The 26,232-nt window shown below is 45.6% G+C and overlaps 1 protein-coding gene across 4 annotated transcripts in view; it reads left to right on the top strand.

The window, feature by feature from the left end:
* The window catches only part of TM6SF1 (transmembrane 6 superfamily member 1), a 36,311-nt gene continuing 10,079 nt past the window's right edge, over positions 1 to 26,232 (top strand). For 2 of the 4 annotated variants that reach the window (XM_006870929.1, XM_006870928.1), the window contains exons 1-7: positions 1 to 187; positions 5,615 to 5,718; positions 10,653 to 10,750; positions 15,577 to 15,680; positions 20,478 to 20,560; positions 22,023 to 22,144; positions 23,485 to 23,589. In XM_006870929.1, coding sequence (XP_006870991.1) covers positions 96 to 187; positions 5,615 to 5,718; positions 10,653 to 10,750; positions 15,577 to 15,680; positions 20,478 to 20,560; positions 22,023 to 22,144; positions 23,485 to 23,589 — 708 coding nt within the window. In that variant the 5' untranslated portion in view covers positions 1 to 95. The remainder of the gene's footprint in view (positions 188 to 5,614; positions 5,719 to 10,652; positions 10,751 to 15,576; positions 15,681 to 20,477; positions 20,561 to 22,022; positions 22,145 to 23,484; positions 23,590 to 26,232) is intronic. The other 2 variants (XM_006870930.1, XM_006870931.1) reach the window with 2 other exon arrangements.

Raw genomic sequence — 26,232 nt, 5'->3', positions numbered from 1 at the left:
GGCGCCTCAAAGGGCGTCGGCGAGGGGCGCGGGTGCGCTGGAAGCTGGGGCAGGGCGCCGGGACGGGATGCTGTGAAGACTAACCCGCGGCGGCGATGAGTGCCTCTGCGGCCACCGGAGTCTTTGTGCTGTCCCTCTCGGCCATCCCGGTCACCTACTTCTTCAATCATCTGGCGGCTCAGTGCGAGTGAGTGAGTGGGCACGGCGGGGGTCGACGCAGTGCTGCAAGAGCCTCGGCAACTTTTCGGATCGGGCAGCAGTTGGCTGGGGCTCCTGAGGCTGCCGGTGTCGCACGCGCTGGGGTCTTTGCCAGTCTGGCATCTGTGACATTGGGCTCGATTCAGGAGCCAAGTGCTAGCTTTGTGCAGGAATCTGGAGTTACAGAGGTCAATAAGTCAAGTCTCCTGCCCTTGAGCAGCCTCTGGACGGAGTGGGGGCGGGTGTGGGGGGAGATCCAAATCGGGTCATGTTATCTTGGGTTATGCTTCATGTTCATTCCGTTCTGGGTGACACACGAACGTTTCCATGTATGGACATACACAGACTTACCAATTCTTATTAATTCTAGAGACTATAGGGAAGGAGTTTCAGAAACAGTCCTAAGCCACCATGTAGAAGACCTAGGCCTGACTTTGGCACTAATGTGTTTGGCCTGGGCTGCCAAATGGTCTATATTTGGATCGTATTTGTAAGGATTCAATGAGATAATGTTGTGAATGGGGAAGTGCTTCTGAGTGTCTGCCTTTCCATAGGAGGAGAACTGGAAGGAGATGCGGGCAGTTTCAATGCTATAGAAGTAGACGGGGCTGAATAAGGCAACTAACGGGTTTGGTTCAAAGATCTGCCTCCTACGCTTCCGAGGGTAACCATGGACTAAGCAATGGTGCACCAGGCAGCAGAAAGCTTGTAAAGGCAGCAGGAAAGCTGTGCTTTCTGGTGCTCCCTGTCTGGGGAGGAGGAAGTAACCTGTTATGGTGCCCTCAACAGTTGGCCTAAGGAAATTACATCAGTGCATAGGTTACAACCCCCTTCTTCATGCCTGCTAAGTGCTCACACCAAGGGTGGCGACTTCCTTCTCTTTCCTTGTGGTGGCCCCCACTTGCTGCTGACTTTATCCAGACAGGACCCACACTGACTAGGAGGGACAGACTTTACCCTTGGTCTGACCCCATCTTGGGGTGCATCTCCTCAAAGAAGCTGTTTCCAGGGCAGCTGCATGTCACACGTCTGTGAAGATAGTCGATGGGAGACCCTGAATTCCTACAGTGGTATCTATAGGCAGTTCAACCCGTATGAGTCTCTCCTGTGTCTGTGTTACTGTTCCAGTGATGGAGCTTTGAACAATCTAGAAAAAGTTGGGAGGCATGTGTAGGGAGCGACAGACACTAACAAATAGATTGACAGATATGACATGCACTGAAATCGGGTGATATGAAGAAGGGAAGGCTTCTTAGACGACATACCACTTGAACTGCAGGAGGCACCCACCAGAAGACCGGGGGATAGCGTCTTCCAGGCAGGAGAATCATGAGTAGTGAGTAGTGGGCTGGAGGTGGGGGAGGAGGTGGGTGGATGTGGGAGATGGACTTCCTGAAGGATTGCATTACAGTAAAGAGAGGATTTGGGGATGACTCTCAGGTTTGGGGAAGCTGGCGGTGGCATTTACTGAACATAGATTGAATTGTGTATTGCTGGTAGCTTTCAGTATCTCAGCACTCAGCTGTCAACCTAAAGGCCGATGATTTGAACCACCAAGTGCTCTGTAGAAGAAAGATGTGGCAGCTTGCTTCTGTAAAGATTACAGCTTTGGACACCCTATGGAGTAGTTCTATCCTGTCCTCTAGGGTTCTAATGAATTGAAATTGACTTGATAGCAGTGAGTTTGTGTGTGTTACCAAACATGTTGCCAAGTCCTACAGTGTTTGGAAGAATTGAATTGGTTCCAGCCATTCTTCCTGTCCGTTGGCACATTAAAAATCCAGGGGCTTCTCCCGCTTCTTTCTCCATTCCTTCCTTTCCAATATCCCATTCCTACATAGGCTTCCAGCTGGTTTTGAATCTTTTCCTTCCTTTCCATGATCTCAGGCACTGCCATCTCCGAACAAGGGAACACGGAATGGTTTAAAAGGAGCAAAGGTGTGCATCAGGGCTGTATTCTTTCACCATAATTATTCAATCTGTATGCTGAGTACATAATCTGAAAAGCTGGATTATATGAAGAAAAACATGGCATCAGGATCAGAGGAAGAATCATGAACAACTTTTGATATGCAGATTATACAACCTTGCTTGCTGAGAGCAAAGAGGACTTAAAATACTGATGAAGATCTAAGATCAGAGCCTTCAGTATGGGCTGCACCTCAATGTAAAGAAGACAAAAATCCTCACCACTGCACCAATTAACAACATCCATATAAGTTGTCAAAGACTTCATTTGCTCAGATCAACCATCAACACTCATGGAAGCAGCAGTCAAGAAATCAAAGGATGTATTGCATTAGACAAATCTGCTGCACAAGGCCTCTTTAAAGTGTTCAAGAGCAAAGATGTCACTTTGAGGACTACAGTGCACCTGACCTGAGCCTGGTATTTTCAGTAACATCACATACATGTGAAAGCTGGACAGTGAATAAGGAAGACTATATACGAATTGATACATTTGAGTTATGGTGTTGTAGGAGAATCCTAAAAATACCACGGCCTGCCAAAAGAACAAACCAGTCTGTGTTGGACAAAGCACAGCTAGGATGCTCCTTGTAAGTCAGGATGACCAGACTTTGTCTCTCAGACTTTGGACATATTGTCAGGAGAGACCAGTCCCTGGAGAGGGATATCATATTGGGTAAAGTGGAATTGTTGTTGTTGTTAAGTGCCATTGAGTCAGTTCTGACCCATAGTGATCCTGTTTAGGGTTTCCAAGGAGTGGCTGGTGGACTTGAACCGCTGGCTTCACAGTTCAAACTAACTTTGCAGCCCAGTGCATTAGAGTCAGAGAAAAATAGGAAGACCCCCAACTACATGGATTGGCATCATGGCAACAGCAATGGGCTCAAATGTACAGTTATGAGATGGCGCAGCAGTGGGCAGTATTTCACTCTGTTGTTGTACATAGGGTCATTATGAGTCAGTACCGACTCAATGGCACCCAACAATAACAACAAGGATCCTGTGTGAGCTACTGGCCCAGCCCCGCCTCCCTCACCCCTTTTTCAGCCTCAGCCCCACTCCCTATCCCACCGGATGAGTGCTTCAGCCACTCCACACTAGTCTGGTCCTAGGACACTCAGACTGCCTTGCCTCTTGGTCTTGCTCACACTTTCCCTCTGACTGGGCACATTTCCTCCCTGTTGCTGACCATTGAAGTCACACTTAGACTTTATGGCCAAGAGCAAAAAGTCTCCTCTTCCTTTCTAGACCCTCCCTCCAAGCAAATGTAACCTCTCCCTGTGACCAGGCTTCTGAGTCGTCTGCCCAGGTGAAAGCTCACCATGGTCTGTTCTGCCCAGCACAATGCCTTGTGAAGAGTGAACATTTGTATTTGAATTTGTTGAGTTGTACTGCCCATCTCACTAGACCTGTACGAAAGCCCGGGGAGACACAACAACTGAAAAGAAAGAAAGGAAAACCAAATTCGGTTGAGGCCAGGAAAGGGCTGGGTACACATACATACACACTCACACAGCGTATACTCACCCACCCATGCCCCCTCTAAGTAGGTGTCTGTTGATACAAGGGCATCAGTAAGCACCCCCCCCCCCCACCCCACCCCCGGACACAAACATACATCCCCAAGACTAACAACTTCCTCGCAGCCTGTAGCTGCTCTCCCAGATCTGCCCAGGTCCTGCCCTTGGCGGTCAGAGATGATCTGCGCTCCAGTTTCTGTTCTTCTCCCCTGCGCCCCTAGAGGTAAAGAACATGGGAGGACACTGTGAACCAATTTACACTGCTCTTCCTTCAGAAGTGCACCAGCTGTAGGCTCACACTGGCTGTGAGCTCAGGTCAGGAATGAGCAGGGACTATCTCTTGGCCACACCTGCCTCAGATTGTCCTTCATTAAAATGCCTACCGGCATATGCTGGATTCCTGGCGTGGCACTGTCCGATAAGCACTGGACTGTGAACCACGAGATGGGCAGTTCAAACCCACCAGCTGCTCCTCGGAACCCCTGTACAGGGTTGCTAGGAGTCGGAACTGACTCAGTGGCATTTTACAACAACAGCGCACACTGCGCATCTCACAGAATGCTCCAACCTACCAGGCCTTTGACCCACATAGGTTTCTTCATCCTTTCTCTGCTCCTTCCACTCAATGCCACAGAGGAAGCTGGAACATCCACCGACTTATGTGCACCACCAGAAACCTCCTATTTTACTCTATTGCCTGGACAGTGACTCAGTCATCCTTATTCTTACAGAGGAGTCCTGATGTAGCGCTGTGGGATAATGCACTAGATCACAAGGTCAGTTTGAAGTGCAAGGTCGGTGGTTCAAATTCACCAGCCACTCCTCAGAAACTCGCTATGCTTCAGAACCCACTCGAAGGCACTTAACAACAACAACAGCATTCTTTGGGTACATGCAATCCAAACCCCACTGCTATTGAGTCAATTCTGACTCACAGTGACCCTATAGGACATCATAGAATTGCCCCCATAGGGTTTACAGAAGCAGACTCTGCCACATCTTTCTCCTGTGGCATGGCTGGTGGGTTCTATCTGCCAGTCTTTCGCTTTAACCACTGTGTAACCAGGGTTCCTGCCTGGCATACGTAGGTGCACAATAAATTTTTTTTCTTCAGTATAATTTTCCAATTAATTAATAAACAGGTGAATGAAATGATTTGACTTTCCTGAGGGAATACAACTACTCAATGATGGCGTGTTGGAATCTAGGTCTCTGAACTGTTACACCAGTTTGTTAACTCCTCCAGCCTCGGTGTTGCCCCTCCACCAGAAAAAGTCCCAGGGTATGCCTGACCTAGCTTTGCCTTGGATGTCCAGGTTTGGGGTTGGGTGCTGGCCCTGGGGGTAAGGTGTTGGACTGACTTCATTCTGGCCTAAGTTCTAGCTCTGACTCCTTCCCTTCTAAGATTTCCTGGCCTTGTCCTCTGACCTATTCGGTTATACACATGATATATGGCCCCTTCTTCCCGTTTCCCTGGAAAGTGTGTGCAGTTATACCTCCTGTGTTTTCCTGGAGCTCAGTCTGGGGGTTTCCGGCTGGTACCCGGGCCAGCTCCATAGTCAATGGCTAGACGTGTCAGCTGCCTGGAGATGTGTAGGGTGGGGGCGGGGGATTGAAAGTTGGGCTTCTAGAGTAGACGCCATCCTAGGGGTGGGGGTGAGGTAGGGCAGAGGGGCACTCTAGACACACAGTTTGTGCCTGTAAGACAGGTTTGGGAACAAAAGAGAATGAGGGTCTGGTGGCTCCAGTCTCTGAAAATCATGGAGTCCCAGACAAAGTTCTAGCGATAAATGTCACTAACCACAGCTTGAGGACTACAGGCTCAGGGAGAGGCAGGGCTTGAAGCAAATGCATTCAATGGTCAGGAAATTCCAGGCCCCAGCAGTTTGTTTTGATAAGTGACCACATCCCTGTTCTGGTTGTTACAGTTCCTGGACAATTGTAGGGGTTGCTGCCCTCATCCTGCTTCTGGTAGCCCTGCTGGCTCGTGTTCTCGTCAAAAGAAAAGCGCCCCGGGACCCTCTGTTCTATGGTATGTACCGCGGGGCCGAGGGGGCATATTTGTGCCTGGTAAGGCTCTACGTACTTTGTTGTTGTTGTTAAATGACATTAAGCCAGTTCCGGCTCATAGTGACCGGCCTAAGGTTTTTGAGGAGCAGCTGGTGAGTTTGAACCACAGACCTTGAGGTTTAAAGTGACCTTGAGGTCACGTGTTTAGCCTCTGGTGGCACACCAGAACTCTTCATCTCTAGATAAAGGGATGTTTGTTGTGAGAATTAAGTTAAACAATACTCCATACTTTGGAAGTATTATTGCATCTACTTCACACAGCAAATATTCCTCAATCTAGAGGTGAAGAAGCCTGGTGTGGTGCTGTAGAATAAACAGTGGACTGCAAGGTCGGTTTGAATCACTAGGTTGGTAGTTCAAACTCACCAGCTGCTCCTCAGAAACCCTATATGGGGTTCCTGTGAGCTGGAACTGACTCAGTGGCACTTAACAACAACAACAACAAAAGAGCTGAAGTTGTCCCTGGGTTGTGCAAATGGTTAACATGGTTGACTGCTAGCCACAAGGTTTTGGGTTCAAGTCCACACAGATGTGCCTTGAAAGAAAGACCTAGAGAACTACTTCTGAAAAACCAGCCATTGAAAGTCCAGTGGAGCACTTGGGGTCACTGTGAATTGGAATCAATTTGACAGCTATTGGTTAATTGGTTTACCAATGAAAATGCCAGCTCAGAGCTCTTTGAGGCATGGCCTAGGTGCCATACCTAGTGAGCATGTCCTTGTTTGACCCCCAAGAGTATGTATGCTTTTTCCATTGTGCCATGCTGCTTTCAAAAAGCTTTCATGAGTCTTTGAACATTTTTTGAGCCGGGCGCTTTGCTGTGTATTTTATTTGTATTGCATCTACTTTGATAATGCTGAGTAACAAACACTCTTCAAATCTCAATGCCCTGCAAAGGCAAACATTTATTTTTCTGGTTTGTGGGTCTTCAGGTGGTTACAGCTTCTTTGTTTCAGGCCAGCAGCTCCTCAAAAAGGCACAAGAGGGACTAGTGGACGAAAAGTGATGACGCTTAAAGCTTGGAGCTGACCCACTATCACTCACTCACATTCTGTTGGCCAAAGCTAGTCATGTGACTCAGCCCATCATCAGTGACTCAGGAAGTATTCTCAATCTGCAGTGGAACGTGGCAAAGGTGGGGAGGAAAGAATTGTATTAGTTGCCATGTGTTAGAATCTTATTTATGATGGCAACCAACAACCAGGTTCCTGGGCGGTATCATTGAACGTTTGGTTGTTTTGTACCCACCTAGAGGCACCTTGGAAAAAAAGCCTAGTTAGTAATCTGCTTCCAGAGGTGACAACCAGGAAACCCGATGGTGCAGTTCTACCCTGACACAAATGGTGTTAGATGAGTTAGAATAAACTTAACAGTGATGAGTTTATGAGTAATTTCTCTCAACACACAATAAAAAAAACTCTAAAGCTTAGAGAAATTATATAGCTTGCCAAGGGTTTTACAGTCAGGCAGTGGATGAGCCAGACCTCCCTGGCTTCAAAGCCCAAGCCCTTTCACCTGACCTTCCTGACTCCTGACGTGCTTTTGATCTCACCCTGCCTGTCTTTCGAGACTAGTGTCCTGCTGCTGTCTGTCCCTCCTCTTCCTCTCCAGTGAGTGGCCACCACCAGATGCCATCAAGTTGACTCCACTTCATGGTGTCAGAGTACAACTATGCTTTATAGGTTTTTGTTTTTTTAAGTTTTTATTGTGAATTGAGTGAAAGTTTACAGGGCAGATAGTCAGTTTTACATTCAACAAATCATACAACCTGTTTCATTACAATGATTGTAATCCCCTCCATTTACCATCAGATAACAGTATTTCTCTCTATTCACTTTAGCTCTTTATTTTTTTTAAACACTCAGGCATATATAATAATTTACACCACCAAAGGGCACATTCTGCAAGTCTGCCTCCTGGCTGCCAGCTCTCATTCCCTCTCTTCCCATGAATCTAGAGTCCTCAGCTGCTCCCTTTCTCCAAGTCCCCATCTCTGCCTTCGTCTCTGGTGTAGCTGCTTCTCTGGATAAGGTCCCACATTCTGCTTGTATTCTTCTCCCTTGATGGTCCTAGATTCCTGTTTCTGGACTGTAAGATTAACTACTCCCCTGTTTTTGTTACAAAACTTCCACCTTTATAATTGTGACAGTCGCAATTAGTCATGATAACAATTACTCACTATTGAATCATAAGAATCTTATCCCCATCTCTTTTCACGAGACCCATCTAGACAAGATGAAAATTATTCAGTGGGGACTCTTTCTTCCCACACACACTCTTAAACTAAACTCCGTCTTGAAACCTTGTAAGCCAGTCACTTCGTGCCTTTAGCTCCCCCTCATTTTAGGTAGCTGATGTCTAAGTTGCCCGTTCCTATATACCCTGAATACAGAGGGGCTAGCATTGATACTTGATGTGATGACTTCTTCCCTCTTTGCTGGTATTTAGAATTACTACCTCCATGAGTATAAGTCAAGTTCATCAAATTGTAGCAATCTCCCCTCGTTTCTTTTATCCAAAAAAAATGCGTTGTGTTTTTTTTTTAAATTTTTGTAATCTTCCTCTAGTCGAGTTCTGATTATCAAGCCATTGAGGCTGGGTCAAATGGGTACTGTCTGCAAGTTTGGGTGTTCTTGTGGCTTTATAGGGTTGTCAATGGATAATTTTTCAGAAATAGATTGATTGCCAAGTCTTTCTTCCAAAGCACCTGTGGGAGGACTTGAACCTCCAACCTTTGGTGAGCAACTGAGTACGTTAATCATTTGAACCACCCAGGAACTCCCCATTTCATGGAGCCCACACTTACCTGCACTCTGATGTCTTCCCCAACTCCTCCAAGCCTGGAACTCCCTCTCTTGTGCCCACATCCCTGCCTGTGTTCCACTTCATGGGCACTTAATATAAATGACCCAAAACTCAAAGACCCACCGCTATCGAGTAGATCTGGACTCATCGAGACCCTCTAGAGGGTTTCTAAGGCTATAAAACTATGGAAACAGACAGCCTCCTCTTCCTCACTAGGAATTGCTGATAGGTTTGAATCACTGATATTTCAGTTAGCAGTCCAGTTCCTAACCCACATCACCACTTGTTGTTGTTGTTAGGTGCCATCGAGTCAGTACCAACTCATAGTGACCCTATGCACAGCAGAATGAAACACTGCCCAATCCTGGGCCAACCTCACAATTGTTGCCACACTTGAGCCCATGGATGCTGCCACTTTGCTAATCCATCACTGCTAGGGCTCCTTTAATATAAGTGTGGAACTTTCAGTGAATTTAGTATTTGTGTCTGATCCCACTGCAGTATCAGGATCAGGCCTTGTCCTCTAGAGAACAGAGACTGCCTTTGCCATTTCTCACACGGGGTCTCACAGCATCAGAAGATCGTCAGTAGAACAACCCAATGTTCAGCACTTCCTTTTCTGGGGTACCTGTGACGACTAAATCACCTGGGAGGATTCTGAAAAATGCAGTGTCAGAAAGTGACTGTCTGAGAGAACTGGGCCAGAGGCCTCTGTGCAGATGCAGGAAAGGCAGGCTAGTCTCGGCTCTCACTCCATCAGGGGAAAATGTAAATACCAAACTCCTGGCTTGAGACTCGAGGCAAGGCCAACTTTCCTCTCTTTGAAATAACCTTCCCCACAGCTTTTCTTACATCATCACATTTTTCTACTGACCATCTATCACAGAGTCCTGGTGTGGTGTTCTATCACTGGACCGCAAGGTCATTTGAACCACAAGGTTGGCAGTTCAAACTCACAAGCCACTCTTCAGAAGCTCCATCCAGGGTCGCTATGAGTTGAAACCAGTTCGACAGCACTTCACGACAAGAAGCCTATCATGATGCCCAAGGCACTGATTTGTTACAACTTGAAATGCAGCTCTCATGACAGATTTGATGGACCACTAGTTAAGATATTGGTTGGTAGGGTTTTAGGTCTGTTTCAGAGATTCTATAATAAGATTTCCTAGGATGCTACTGCTTTGCTTCCTTATCCATTGTACCTTCATGTGTTAGTCTTCTCTTACCTTCCTGCCCAACTGGCCCTTTTAAAAGAGCCATTGTTGTTGTTGTTATGTGCCGTGGAGTCAGTTCTGACTCATAGCGACCCTGCACAGGGTTTCCGAGGCTGTAAATCTTTACGGGAGCAGAAAGCCTCATCTTTCTCCCGCGGAACCGCTGGTAGTTACGAACTGCTGACCTTGCGGCTCGCAGCCCGATTCCTAACCCCTACGCTACCAGAGCTCCTAAAAGAGCCATTTATCAGTCAGCTAATGCATCAGTCAGCTAATGGTCAGTCTTGACGATCTTCAGTATGGAATGGGGCAAACTGGAATTGGCCTGCTTAGTAGTGGTTGAGTGAATTACTTTATCTAAGTTGTTATTTTAGGAGTCCCTGGGTGGTGCAAATGGTTAATGTGCTTAACTAGTAACCACAAGGTTGGAGGTTCCAGCTCAGCCAGAGACACTTTGAAAGAAAGTCCTTGTCATATACACCATCAGCCATTGAAAACCTCTGTGGAGCACACGTACGGTCACTCTGACTCAGAGTCCATGCAACAGCAGCTGGCTTCAGTCATTACTTTAAACCTGGTGGTCACCTCTCTGTTTCCTGGGCCCCTCAGGTGGGAGGCAAGTTGGGTTCTGGGAGCCATTTGAGACAGGCGTGAAGGATAGGAGTCATCAAGTCGACTCTGACTCGTGGGGATCTCTGTCCCGGTAATGGGTGTGCCCTAACTGGGGAAATTTGTGAACACGGACCGAGTGTTGTTTGGATTTGCAGGAGCTATATTCTGGAAACCACTGAAAAGAAATCCATTAGTATTGGCTAATGCCAAGCCCTCTGTAATTATTGAGCTACAGCTTCTTCAGCCGCTGCTTTCTTTGCTCTAGTGTATGCCGTCTTTGGATTTACCAGTGTGGTGAACCTCATCGTGGGCCTGGAACAAGATGGAATCATTGACAGCTTCATGATGCACTACTTGAGAGAGGTACGGGACTCTTGGTGATTCGGACCCTTAACCCAAAGGCTCAGGAGTCCAAGCCATTCTGCTCAGAGACAGAAATGTTCTAATTTAATGTAAGCTGGTATGATGCACAGAATTTCATTTACTGCAATAGACCTGGACTGTTTATTTGCATGGAAAATGACGCCAAAGACTAAGATCTGATCATGGGCCAGTCCCCTTCCACATCAGCCTTTAGAACTCTTCTCTCCTTCCCTGTCAGCAGATGGCCACCTTTCCCTTTTACTTGCCCTTAATATGAGTGAGGTGCATTCAATGAATTTAGTGTCTGGAGCCCTGGAGTTGTAGGATCAGCACTGGACTGCTAACCACAAGGTCAGCAGCTCAAACTCACCAGCTGCTCCTCAGAAACCCTATACGGGGTCGCTATGAGTGGGAACGGACTTGATGGCACTTACAACAACAATTATGAATATGTCAGAATCAACTACACAGCCAATAACAGCAACACTTTATGAGCATGAAGAGTCTCTGGGTGGCACACATGATCAAGGGCGTGACTTCAAGGCGAAGGGTTGGTGGTTTGAGCCCACTCAGAGGTGCACTGCAATACACGTCCTGCGATCTGCTTCTGAAAAGTCGCAGCCTTGAAAACCCTATGAAAGAGCTCTACCCTGCACACACGGGGGCTCCAGGAGTCAGAACTGACTTGATGGCAGCTAACAAGGTTGTAAACACATTTCTACCTCAGAAAGTCTAAGCCAGTCTTAGCTTGATAAAAGACTAAGGTACTGAATGAAGCCCTTAGATTGTGATGATCAACGTTTCCCGCCTGCCCCCCACTCCCCAGCCCTGCCCACACACACACACCAAATCGTAGCACATGAGCTACATGGCATTTGACAAAGCTCATCCTGTTTTCTTGTTTTATGGAAGGAAAATCTATCCCCAGAGAGCTTCATTGACTTGCTCATCAGTAAGAGCAGAGCTGAAAGTGTGTCTTTATCTGTGTTTGTGGTACCAGGGAGCTTTGTATACACATGTGAGGGAAGACTTTAAATCCGAACAGTGCATCAGCTCTGGGAAGGATGGTTTGAAGGGAAGGGTGAACGCCACGAGCTGGGACACAGGTCAGGAGTTTTGTGGGGAGCCAAGGAGGACACTAGAACCTGAAATGGGGTGGTGCCTGGGAACCAGAGAGGATTATGGCTTTTAGAGAATCTGAGTGACTGGAATGAGCAGGACTTGGGGACAAGTTGAGGTGACAGGGAAGTAAAATCCAAGATGACTTCCTGATTCCCAGTTTGGAATTTGGAAGAACGCTGGTGTGAAGACACCAGAAAGGGAGGAGAGACAGAGTTCATCCCACAGACTTGGGCTCCTGATGGGACAGGGGGATTCAATGCTGGTGTCTGATCACACCGCAGCCGAGATGGGGGCTCATATAGGTGCTGAAGTCCACGGAGGTGGGCCAGCCCAGTTACTTCTGGGAGCTGTAGGGGTGGGTCTCATTCAGGTGGGGACACCGCTCTAACACTGGTTTTTAATGGCAGTGACTGTGGATGAAATGGATCATCTTCCAGAGAGACTAGGCAGTTGAAGGGCATTCCAAGGAGAAGGGACAGCTTGGGTGAAAGCTTGGAATGAGAACTAGCATTCCCTGCTGCTTGCCTGAATAATGCAAGGTCTACAAGGACATTTTGGGGTATAGGTGCTCGAGGGACATCCTGGCAGATGTCCCAGCTTAGCAGGACTCGGCAAGATCTGAGCAGAGACTTGGGGACCATCTGAGCCCAGTTGGTACCTACAGGCCTGAGAGAGGAGGAGCTTGAGAGAAAGGAGGCCTATGTTGGAACTTTGGAGCCTGTAGCTACTGGGAGAGAGAGAAATCCCTCTGAAGTGGACTATGAGGGAGTAAGCAGAGAAGCAGAAGGAAACCCCAGAGGGCAGGGCTTCCGGACTTGGATGTGAGACTGCTGAGAAGGTCCAGAGGCTGAGCTGGTGAGCAGGGGCAGGATGGGGCAGAAGGGGCATGAGAAGAGGAGTGGGGTATAGAGGTCTGCAGGGCTAAGCTCTGGGGACCCAGCTGTTAGATCTAGAAGATGGCACTTGAGCCTGCAGGCAGCCACAAGCTTTGGGAGGTTTCTGAGCAGGCTTCATGACTATTCATCAGATGGCAAAAGTGTGATGGAAAGAGAATACACAGGGAGGGGACCAGTTTGCAATAGCTGTGGTCCAGTGTGGGCTTGAACTGGAGCCGTGAAGGGCACAAAGAGGGAGGCTATCCTGGTGACATTATATATATAGAGAAACTGCTTAGGAGATGGAGGAACGAACCAGGACCCTGAGGAACTGAGCCTGGGTAAGCTGAGTCATACTGTCATTGATAGAACCCAGATGGGAGGCTGGTTGAGGGGAGAAGCGGATGAATACAGGGGAGCTGAAGTGAGCAGGAAACCAGCAGAGGTGAAGCTAGAGCCGGAATGAGTCTGAAAGCCGTGAAATTGGGAAGTCTTACCTGGTGTGGCACTGTGAGTTAATGCACTGGACTGCAAGGTTGGCAGTTCAAGCTCACCAGCTGCTCCTTGGGAACCCTATACAGGGTCACTATGAGTCAGAACTGACTTGATGGCACTTGACAACAACAAACCTGGTGTGGGGCTGTAGGACAAGCACTGGACTGCAAGGTCAGTTTGAACCACAAGGTCGGTACAAACTCACCAGCCACTCCTCGGAAACCCTGTACAGGGTCGCTCAGAGTTGGAACTGACTCTGTGGCACTTAACAGCAACCACACTGACCAGTCAGAGCAAGGAGCCCCAGTGGCACAGAGCCTAAGCACTTGGCTGCTAACTGAAAAGTCAGAGGTTTCAAACGGCCAGCCCCTCCATGGGAGAAAGGTATGGCTGTGTGCTTCCGTCAAGATCCCCAGCCCCTGCCTTAGAACTGTTTCTGATTTACAGTGACCCTGTAGGGCAGAATGCAACTACTCCTTAGGGTTTCTGAGACTGCTAATCTTTATGGGAATGGACAGCCTCATGGTTCTCCCTCAGAGCAACTAGTGGGTTTGAACTGCTGACCCTGCAGTTTAGTAGCCAAATGCTTAAGCTTCTGTGCCTCCATCACAGCCTTCGGGACCCTATGGGATAGTTCTCCAGCTGGTAGGGACGTTAGGCATCAGAATTGATTGGATAGCAACTAATAAAAGCAAGCAGAGCACAGTGGAGAAGCACAGCTTGCATGTCCCAGGGGATCAGGAAGATTCAAAGCCTCACCCCAGGACTGGTTGACATCTGCTAGATGGTTGAGCCTCACACTTCCTTTTTGTAGAAAGGGCTTAAGGCAGTTTAAGGAGCTGGGTGAAATAAGCCAGAGGATGAAGACAGGGCAGAGAGGAAGACAAGGAAGTAGAATGACATTACCAACACCTGCCACACCAGCCACACCAGCACACCCACCACACTGGCACACCCACCACACCTACTGAGGGACATGCACTTGCAAGTGACTCTCTAGAGTAGGAGTTGTTGTTGTTGTTGTTAAGTATCAGGGAGTCAGTTCTGAGTCATAGCAACCTTGCACGGGGTTTCTGAGGCTGCAAATCTTTACAGGAACATAAAGCCTCATCTTTCTCCTGTGGAACAACTGGTAGTTTTGAACTGCTGAACTTGAAGTTAGCAGCCCGATTCGTAACCACTATGCTACCAGAGTTCCTTAGAGTAGGGGTGGGGAACCTTTTTTTAGCCAAAATTGCTAACATCATTCTTTGGCCATATAGAATTCTCAACTTAAAAACCACCACCATATTTGGTCAAGGAGTTCTGGTGTGGCGTCATAGGATAAGCACTCGACCTCAAGGTTGTTTTGAACTGCAAGGTTGGTGGTTCAAACTCAGCAGTCACTCCTCAGAAACCCTATACAGGGTCACTATGTGTTGGAACCAACTCGACAGCACTTAACAACAACAATGATGTTGATGGCTGGAACTGCGGTTGCCTTGGCAGGGCCAGACTAAATGATTTGAGAGCCTCAACCCCTGCCTAGAGCTACTGGGAAAAGGAAGATGTCACTCCTTGTATAATCTCGTATTCATAGAACTTAAAACTCCTCAGGAGAAGCGTGGCTGCCCTTGGCAGCTGAATGTCTGACTTTCCCCTGCAGTTAAACACTCTCTGCTAGATTCCAAGGGGCTTCCAAAAGTTTGTGGAAAACTGGAATGAAAAGATGATGGAATTTTCCCACCAATTTTGAACTCATCCTGTAACCTCTTAGAGCCTCTGTTTCCTCCTTCTGTAGAGTAAACCGTGTGTGTATGCCTTAGGGCTCCTCTAGGAAGAGCTGGGTATGAAGCTCTGAGTTCAGTGTGGTCTATTCTGTGGGATGTCTGTCTGTGAGGAATGAGTTCCTGCCTCAGCCCCAGCTCAGCCAGCCAGTGTGGCTGCCCAGTGGCTCAGACTCCTGGTCTTCCCTGCCTTCCCCTCCAGCCATGACCAAGCAACCCTTTAGTCATAGCTTGGTCCTGGAGTTTGCTATAGCACGCAGGACTTCCTGTAGTACCATCTACCTTCCTGTCATGATCCAAACCTGTGCTGGTTCAGTGCAGGCCCATCAGCCAGGTGTTACCTCCTGGGTTCTCTCCTGAGAGACGCTATGACTGACTAACGGAGAAAGTCCTGTCTTCACGTTCCTACCAATTTGTCACTTTTATCTGATAAAGAAGAGTTTCGTCTTATAACCAATGAGCACAGGCAAGTTGTACCGCTCTGTTTCTCTTGCAGCTCAGACCTGTTGCTCTATTTTGAAATACCAGAGTCCTATTTAAGCAGCCTTATTCTTCCTGCTCTCTCTAGGCAGAGCCGTATCTGAACACTGCATACGGGCACATGATCTGCTACTGGGATGGGTCAGCTCACTACCTGATGTACCTGGTGATGGTGGCTGCCATAGCGTGGGAGTAAGTCAGTTCACCTCTTGTGTGTGCGCCTTGCCGCCATGGCAACCGGCAAGCGGGTATGTAAGGAAAATGCACCTGTAGAAGCAAATACATGAACAAGAAAATATGCAGGTATGGATGCACATTTGATGGGTGCTACCTCGAAGGGCCTTATTTTCCTCCCCTCACTGCCTTTAAACATTCTCCATTGGATTACTACCTTGTCAGGAGGATGGCTCTGGCAGACAGACCCCTTAGCTTGCTGCTGATGCTCTCTTGTAAGAGCAATAGGAGTCCCTGGATGATACAAAATGGCTAAGTGCTCAACTTCTAGTCAAAAGGTCGGTGGTTCAAACCCACCCAGAGGAACCTCAGAAAAAAGGCTTCTGATAGGTCATAGCTTTGAGTCCTGTGCACTCACGGGGTCACCATGATTCGGAATTGACTTGATGGCAACTGGTTTCTGTGTCAACTTTCAGATATTAACAAGCCCTGCATGTTCTAAGTCAAAACTTACATCTTGTTTCAGTTCAAAGCGTTTTTCTTTCCCCCCAGCTCAGACCTAACCGTGAGACTAAAGTAAGGATCTGTCCTTTTATTTCCGGTTCTATTTTCAGTCCTCAACTTGCCTTGCCGCTGGTTCCTTGAGGGGACATGGGATCAGAAGCACAAAGTCTTATGTGACACTTGCTATTGTTTTTTTTTAGCAAGTGGTACTCCTCTATCGTGATAAACCAGCTCTTGTTTCCTGGGGCACATGTGTGGGTTCTTTGGAGAGCCCTACCTCAGGGACCGCTGCACTGTATCAGTCCCTGCAGTGAACAGTCATTTTGCTGGCTGCATTGGCATGGTGGTACAGCCACATCTTCTTTTTGCTGGGGCCTCCATCACCCAGAAGGGATGCCCTTTAGGGAGGGACCCTTTTAACACTGCTCAAGCCCAGCTACTTTCCTAGGCATCCACTAGGTTCTTGCTGAGAGAAAGTCACACATTCTTGTCTCATCTCTGAGAGCTAGACCAAACCCACTGCCGTTGAGTTGATTCTGACATGTAGATATGCTCCATAGGGTTTCCAAGGCTGTAGATCTCTATGGAAGCAGACTTACTGCCATTGGTGGGCTCAAACCACGGACCACAGTCAACAGCCAAGTTCTTCACCACCACACCACTAGGGTGCCTCTCTTCTCCCTTACAGTGGTGAAATGCAGTTTAACCAGCCAACCATCAACCCCCCTATCCTCACCATGCACTCAGGTAGCTCCAAGCAATGTGTGGACTTTTCTCGGCTCCAGCCTTTATCTTGAATCTTCCCAAGCTCTGGGAGAAACTGCTGGAGGTCTGGTTGGAGGCAGACAGGAGTGGGTCACAGTGTTTCTGCAGGTAAGTTAGCACCCAGCTGACCAAGAAGATTCTTCCTTTTTTTTTAACATTGTAAACTGAGAGAGAGTTTACACAGGAGAACATCAGCTTTACACCTTCGTTTTATTGCAGTGATTACGATCTCCTGTGCATCATCATTCAACAGTATTTGCTTCCATTCCCACTGGTTTTCTTTCTTTTTTGGTGGGTGGGGTGGGGAGATGAACACAAAAACACTCAGGAATATATAATAATTTCAACAACCAAAGGGCATATTCTGCAAGCCTGCCTCCTGGCCACCAGCACCCAATCCCTCTCTTTCCATGAGACACTGCTCTCTCTCTCTCTGCCTCCATCTCTGGTGTCGCTGCTTCTCTGGATAGGGTCCCGCATTTTGCTTGTGCTCTTCTTCCTTGATAGTCTTAGGGTCCTCTGTTTCTGGACTGTAAGATTAACCACTCCCCTATTTTTGTTACAAAACTTCCACCTTTACAATTGTGACTGTTGCAATTAGTAATGATAACAATTACTCACTATTGAATCATATGAATCTTATCCCCATCTCTTTTCACCAGACCCATTTAGGTAAGAGGAAAACTATTCAGTGGGGACTCTTTCTTCCCCCACACACTCTTAAACTAAACTCCCTCTTGAAACCTTGTAAGCCAGTCACTTTGTGCCTTTATCGCCCCTCATTTTAGGTAGCTGATGTCAAAGTTGCCCATCCCTATCTACTGTGTATACAGAGGGGAGAGCATCGATACTTGATGTGAAGACACTTTCCCTCGCTGTTGGTATTTTGAGCTACTACATCCATGAGTATAGGTCAAGTTCATCAAATTGTAGCAATTTACCCTCTTTTCCTTTATAAAAAAAATTTTCTTTTCTTATCTCCCTCTAGTCAAGTTCTGATAATCAAGCCATCAGGGCTAGGTCATATAGTTAGTTACTATAGGCATCTTTTAGTGTTCTTATGTGTCTGCGCTCACTTCTTGTCAATTGGATGTTTCACTCTTAGCTCTAGCCCTCTGTGGCTGTGTCCTTGTCCATGGGCTTAGGTGTCCCCAGGTCTCACCACACTTTGAACCAACCAGCCCTTCCTCTTCTGTCTCTCATCTCCAAATCAATGGGAGTCAGTGGACTGTGGTTGAACTCGGCCCATTTCTTCATTGCTGCCTTTCCCCCTCTTCCACTCACCAACGTGGTGGCAAGCAAGATTACATGCCTGCTCATGTGTTCCTTTTGAGTTTCAGTCTTAGAGGATGGTCCTGAAGGGACTTGATTGCCTTGATGGCTTCCCAGCGAACAGCTTGCTTATTCTTGTAGTAGTCAGTCATATTGCCATTTTTGTTTTGTTTTTTTTCCTGGTGATTTTCCTTTGAAGATGTATCTTCTGTTGCTCTAGCTGTTCTAGGCTGGTCTGCTTGTCCTTTCTAGTGGGAATGTCCCACCTCAGAAGGTTCTGGATGGGGCTCAGGATTCCACCTAAGGTCTTATATACTGCAAAGACTCCACAAGAGGTCTATTTCACTGGGCAAGTTCTAGAACCCCTTTTAGATATTCCAATTAGTTATAGGCTGAAGATGGGCTTACAAACTTTCTGTATTCATGTTTCCCGACATTCCTTTCTATCCCACTCAAGTGTCAAGTGTGTATTTTACAATAGAAGGCAAGGGAAACCAGTGTTCATAAGACAGTCAAGCATCTTAACATCATTTCCCTTCTTCAGACTATGCCTTGATCCCTGTATCCCAGAGCCCTGTTGTTCCAAGGTTGAGCATATATCACTATTTACCTCTGTCCCACTTATGCCATGCAAACCTGTGTCAGTGTTCCCCTGTCTACCTTGTTCTTCCGCCTCCTCCCCCTGAGGAGGAAGATTCTTGTCTGTCCTCCTGCTGACAGCCCCAGTCACTGTGAATGGCCTCTTGGGGTCACTCGATTGTCTTGAGGGTGGAAGTGGCAAGAAGCACATAGAATTTTTTTCTTTTACAGTGGTTCCCTTCAGAGAATCTTGCTTTGAAGTTTTCACAGCCTCTTATATAGGGTGGAGCTGAGCTCTTGGGGTTATTTGTTGAAGGATTTTTGGGACAACACAGCATATTAAAAAGATTAGGAACAAACATCTAGCAATTGATTTGGAACAGGGGTGTGGAACCTTGATTCTGCCAAAACTTATACCATCATTCACGGGCCATACAAAATTATCAATTTAAAAATTAGCCTGCTAGATATAGTCAAACATTCTGCAAAGTTGTTTGAACTGCAAGGTTGGTGGTTCAAACTCACCAGGTTCTCCTTGGAAACTCTATACAGGATCTCTATGGGTCAGAATCGACTCGACGGCACTTAACAACAAGGTGATAGCTGGAGTCCTGGTGTGGCATGGTGGGTTAATGCACCAGTCGGCAAAGCCGTTTGAACTGCAAAGTCGGTGATTTAAGCTCACCAGCTGCTTCTCAGAAACCCTATACAGGGTCGCTATGGATCGGAATCGACTCAACAGCACTTAACAACATCAACAAGGTGATAGCTGAACTTCAGCAGTGGACTGCGAACCACACGGATGGTGGTTCAAACCCACCAGCTGCTCCTCAGAAACCTATACAGGGTTGCTAAGAGTTGGAACCAATTTGATGGCACTTAACAATAACAACAGCAAGGTGGTGGCCGGAGCTGCGGTTGCCTTGGCAGGGTCAGACCAAATGATTTTGCTGGCCTTATATGGCCCGTGGGCTGGACATTCTCCACCCCTGCTTTAGGACACTGGGGTATCTGTCACTTATATTATCTTCACCCTTGGGACTGTGGCCAAAAGTCTGTGACCTCAGGGAACGTCCCTGTAAAACATTTGATTACCCACACATACGAATTGGGCTGCTAACCTCAGGGTTGGCAGTCCAAAACTACCAGCTGTTTCATGGGTGAAAGATGAGGCTTTCTGCTCCCGTAAAGATTTGCAGCCTTGGAAACCCTGTACAGAGTCACTATGAGTCAGAACTGACTCCACAGCACATAACAACAACATTAATTTAGAACAGCAGTTCGAACTACTACTTTCTACTCCCGTAAATATTTACAGCCTCGGATATCCTACGCAGGGTCGCTATGAGTTGAAACCAACTCCACAATACCCCTTCACACACATACACACACAACCACAAGGATTGCAGGATCTCTTTGGTGGTGATGATCACAGTGTACTTTTGTTTGTTTTTTTAAATTCAGTGTATCAAGGATGATTTCCGATTCAAAAGGACAAAAGAAGGTCTGTTCTTTTGCACATCGCAGATAGAGCTGAAGTTTGATCACCAGAATTCTTGTGTTTAATTTTTTGCCCAGGAGCCATTATGTTTTGATTCATATACTTTATTTGTAAGAACATGAAATAATATTGGAAAACATCTTTTATTAATAAGATTCCAAGACAAGTGCACTAAATCAAGATTTTTGTTACAGGGAGAGTTACAGAACCATTGGTCTGTATTGGGTTGGATCAATTATTATGAGCATCATTGTTTTTCTGCCTGGAAATATCGTGGGTGAGTGTTATCTGACTGTTCACTGTCCTTCTTTTGAGACCATGGAGATTGTTTTTAAATAGAGATGCTATTTTGGCTGTAATGGAATCAAGAGACTTACAAATCTGTATTGTGGACTTTTCCTTCTCCCCACCACCTTCTTAATCTCAGTTTTTAAGAAGAACTTTGGAATCATTTTCAGAAGTGTACATCAAACAATTGTTGTTGTTGTTGTTATATGCTGTGGAGTCGGTTCCGACTCATAGACAATCAAATATCAGTGGTTACTGACTTTTTAGAAGACTCTAACATCTAGAGGGGCTAAGTATGGCGTTTTCCAGTTCGTGGTGTATATACTTGGTGTGCAAATAATACATCTTACAACTTTTTGTATTATATGTAATGCTTGACACGTTGTTGTTGTTGTTAGGTGCCATCTAGTCGGTACCAACTCATAGCGACCCTGTGCACAACAGAATGAAACACTGCCCGGTCCTGGGCCAGCCTCACAATCGTTGCTAGGCTTGAGCGCATTCATTGCTGCTCACATTCGTTGCTAGGCTTGAGCGCATTCATTAGCCACTGTGCTAATCCATTTCACTGGGGGTCTTCCTCTTTCTCTCCAACCCTCCACTTTATCAAACATGATATCCTTCTCCAGGGACTGGTCCTTATACAAATGTCTGAAATATGAGAGACAACGTCCGGCCATCCTGACTTCCAAGCAGCATTCTGGCTGTGCCTCTTCTAACACAGATTGATTTGTTCTTTTGGCAGCCCATGGTACTTTTAAGATTCTCCTACAACACCAGAACTCAAATGCATCAATTCTTCTATGGTCTTCCTTACTCACTGTCCAACTTTTACATGTATGTGAGGTTACTGAAAATACCATGGTTTGGGTCAGGGGTACCTTAGTCCTCAAACTGACATCTTGGCTCTTCAACACTTTAAAGAGGTCGTGTGCAGCAGATTTACCTAATGCAATGCCTCGCTTGATTTTTCTTGACACATTAAGTTACGTTGACACATTATGGGAAGCTAATAATCATACTTGAAAACCAAGGCTCTTGAAGCCCAAAGTAAAAGGCTATTTATTCCTGCAGGAAATCTGGATATTAAATGTACTCTTTTTCTGTACATAGGCCTCTGGGGGCTGCAAATAGTTTGTGATTGATTATTAACCTAAAGGTTGTCAGTTCAAACCCAGCCAGCAGAAATCCTGCTTTGTCACATGGGGTGGCTGTGACTTGTAATGGACTCGACAACAGCAAATTTGCTGATTTGAGTTTTAGATAGGACATGACAGTTAAGAAGTACACAGTAGTTTTCATTTAACCTATTTTTTTTTTCTCATTAAAAAAATATTGTTTGGTTCATTGTAAAAGTTCAGATGTCTTGAGATGGGAGAGGTTTCCTTACTGATACTTGTGCTTAGGTATTTTTTGGGTAAACTTTTGACTTTGTTTTTCTCCTTAAACAGGGAAGTATGGAACACAGATTTGTCCTGCTTTTTTATTAAGCATACCATATACTTGTCTTCCTGTCTGGGCTGGCTTCAGAATCTACCATCAGCCACCTGAAAATTATAATTATCCTTCAAAGGTGATTTTATTAAGTGTAAATGCAGCCTGCTCTTAAACTTTCAAAGGTTCCGTTTATTTCTTGGCTACTGGATTGAACCTTGGGCTCTGGGGCATACGGTCTGTGGTGGGGCTGTTGACAGCGTTGGTCCACTTCTTCATGAAGTTGGCCAAGACATACTAGTGTGCCAATCTGTTGTCCCTTTCATAAGACACATAAAACTCTTTATTGTTATTTTTTAAATCCTAAAACACGGTGATGAAAGCCAGGTGAAATGGGCATTGTCATATGCTGTTAAAAGGAACATTCATTCAGAATTACTTTACAAATCAATTTGGCAATGTCATCAACTTTAACAAATTTAATCCTTTAATTTCTTGGGCCCTAGCTCTGGTAGCGTAGTGGTTATGACTCGGGCTGCTAACCTCAAGGTCAGCAGTTTGAAACTACCAGTCATTCTGTAGGAAAAAGATGAGGTTTTCTTCTCCCATAAAGATTTATAGCAACTATGAGTTGGAATCGACTCCACGGTACTTAACAACAACAACATCCCCCAAAATCAATCAGAGACATGCTGTCAAATTTTTGTGTACAATTTCTTCACAGTAAGTATAACAGTGAAAAATGTATAAATGCCCAACAATGGGAGAAGAGCTAACTAAAGTACGTGAGGTCTTCAAAAAGTTCATGGACTAATTCCATTATCTTTTAATTCCATTTTCTATGAACTTTTGACAGTCTCTTCTTATGGTGCCTTCCATATGATAGAACATTGTTGTTGTAAAGCACTGTCGAGTCAGTTCCAACTCATAGCGACCTTGTACAGGGTTTCCGAGACATCTGTGCAGGAGCAGAAAGCCTTGTCATATGATGGACTATTGTGCAGCTATTTATATTGAGTTTTAGAAGAATTTTTAATAATCTGGCAAAGTGTTTTTAGTATAAATAAATTTTGAGTGCAAAAAGCAGAAATACAAAATGGTGTTTACATTAAGTCCTAATTTTGTGAAAAAATACGCATAGGTTGAGAGATACAGAATAAAAGACCAGAAAAGTATACCTTCTGTTAATTGTGTTATGTGACAGGCTTATTTATTATTTACTTATTTTTTATTTTCTCAAACAAGTGTATAATCACAAAGTGTTATTTCAAGAAAAAAAACATAGGCAATCAGAAAGCCAGTAGAGCCTTGTGAGGCCACCTGGCCCAGTCTCCTCCTTTCACAGATGAGGAAACTGAGAAATGATTTTTCTCTTCAAAATCCTCTCATTACTGGTCAGCAGGGCTTTTATGCTGCAGTAGATTTTAGAGTCTTCTTTGGCATGTCGTGTCTGCTCTGTCATTACAAACTCTATTTTAGGTTGTCCAAGAAGCTCAAGCCAAGGACTTGCTGAGAAGACCGTTTGATTTCATGTTGGTCGTGTGCCTCGTCCTGGCAGCTGGATTTTGTTTGTTTAGAGGCTTGGTAAGCATAACAGATGAAAGTAATATTAATTTCTAATTGTTATACTACTATGGTGCTATAGGAGTCCTGGTGTGGCGCTGTGGGTTAATGTGCCAGATTGCAAAGCCGTTTGAACTTCAGGGTCAGTGGTTCAAGCTCACCAGCCGCTCCTCAGAAACCCTATATAGGGTCACTATGAGTCAGGACTGACTCAATGGTACTTAACAACAATGATGGTTCTGTAGGATAAGCACTGGACTGGTAACCACAAAGTTGGCAGTTCAAACCCACGAGCTGTTCTCTGAAACCCTATACAGGGTCGCTATGAGTCAGAACCGACTCAACAGCACGTAACAAGGGTTTGAAATGGGAAAAAAAAGGTGGGGGGAGGGAGGAAGTTTTTTTATTGGACTTCCTAGCACAGTTACAGTATTCCTGCTGCCAGAACGTAGCGTGCTCAAACCTGCTTCCTGTGCCTCTCCCACTCCCAACCCCCAACCTCTACTTCCAGGGGGCAGGGTCTGTCCATGGTCATTCCACACTACTGGTCTTCATGTCTATAAACCAAGTTCTACCCAGAAGTAGCCTCCTTTCCTTATTTTGGAGTCCTTGGGTGGCACAACCAATTAAATGCCAGGCTACTAACCAAAAGGAGTCCTGGTGTGGTGCTGGGGGCTAATGCGTCAGACTGCAAAGTTGTCTGAGCCAAGATTGGTGGTTCAAGCTCACCAGCTGCTCCTTGGAAACCCTATACAGGGTCGCTATAGGTCAGAATTGACTCGACGGCACTTAACAACAACAACTAACCAAAGGGTCGGAGGCTTGAATTCTAGGTGGGCACAGCTCCTATGGTTTGGTTGAAATTTGCCCCGTGGGGGTGTGTTCAGTTCCAGGCCTGAAAGGTGACTAAGGACCATAATCTCGGGGTTTCACCAGTCTTCATTAGATCAGTAAACCGTGTTTGTTTGTTTTTTTTTTAAATGATTTTGAGTTTTGTGCCACATTTTTCTCCCAGTCTATCCTGGACCATCTAATACGATCCCGTTCAGAGTGGGTTGGTAGTGGTAACCGAACATCATCATGTTCTGGTCTCAGGGTCATGGAGACTGAGGCTCGTGATGTCCAGTAATCCATTGGACTAATTGTTCCCACGTGTCTTTGATTTTCTTCAATCTTCTCTGTACCAGATGTTTGCACTTTAGATGATCCCAGTTGTCACTCACCAAAGTAGGATGTAGAACATTCTTTGTGGACTGTGCTATCCTGTTTGATCTTGGTCTCCTCCAAGACTATGGTCCTGAGCCCCGAGGCCCAGCAATTCATTCTCTCAAGGTGTCTGGTTATATCTAAGAAATTGTCATAACTTTGTTCTCTGAATGCTCCACCATATTATTTATGGATATATTTGCAGCATAGATGTGTGTGTATATATATAAACATCCTCATTCACACCTATTCATGGGTATAGTCTCAGTCTCAGAAACTACATTTTAACAAGATCCCAGGTGAATTTTAAGATCCCCAGATAGAATCACCTGGGGATCTTGTTAAAATGTATTCTGATTAGTAGTCAAAACTACTACAACAACAAAAGAATACATTTTTTTTCCTCTCTCTTAAAAAACCCCCAAACCTTCTTATTGTGAATTGAGTGAAGGTCAGTTTTACATTCAACCAATCATATACTTGGCTTCACGTCAAGTTTGCAGTCCCGTCTGTGTATTTAACAGCATTTACCTCTGTTCACTTTAACTATCGCATTCTCTCGTGTCTCCTGCTACCTTTTCTTCTTTCCTCTGATAACCTTCCTCTTGTATATTTCCCGCCACATCACCCATGTTAACAAGTATCTACCTTCTAGTCTATGAATATCTCTGGTTCCCTATTTTCAATTTTATAGGTTTGTTTTACTTTAAATACTTCTATATCTGGATTGACTTCTGGGTGGTATTGTCTCAAGTTACGGTCTGCTGTGGTTCTCAGTCCAAAGAACACCTTTTAGCATGTTTTATAAAATTTGGTCTGGTCATTACAAATTCCTTTAATTTCTGTTTATCAGGAAATGCCCTAATTTTGCCATCATATTTGAGGGACAGCTTTGCTGGGTATATGTTTCTTGCTTGGCAATCTTTTTCTTTCAGAGTTTTGTATATGTCATTCGATTGCCTTTTTGCCTGTATGATTTCTTCTGAGAACTCAGAGTTTAGTCTTATTGGTTTTCCTTTGTAGGTAATTTTTCATTTTTCCCAAGCTGCTTTCAGGATTCTTTCCTTGTCTTTTATTTTGGAAAGTTTGATTATGATATGTTTAGTGATTTTCTTTTGTGATGTATTCTGCTTGTATGCTTATTTTCTCATCTTTCATGATATTACGGAAGTTTTCTTCTACAGCGCCACACCAGGACTCTGGGGGAATCTTTTTTCTGCCAAAATTTCTAACATTCACGGGCCATACAAAATTATCAACTTAAAAATCAGCCTGTGATATATGGTCAAACATTTAATTAACCCATACCCAATGTACCAGCCAAGGAGCTCTGGTAGCGTAGTAGTTACGAGTCAGGCTGCTAACCTCAAGATCAGCAGTTTGAAACTACCAGCCATTCCACAGGAAAAAGATATGGCTTTCTGCTCCTGTAAAGTTTTATAGCCTCGGAAACTGTGT

This window comes from Chrysochloris asiatica, unplaced genomic scaffold (assembly GCF_000296735.1).
Source record: "Chrysochloris asiatica unplaced genomic scaffold, ChrAsi1.0 scaffold00156, whole genome shotgun sequence".
Classification (NCBI taxonomy): Eukaryota; Metazoa; Chordata; class Mammalia; order Afrosoricida; family Chrysochloridae; genus Chrysochloris; species Chrysochloris asiatica.
Note: the sequence above shows the minus strand (reverse complement) of the source record. Positions and strands in the feature narration are given on the sequence as shown.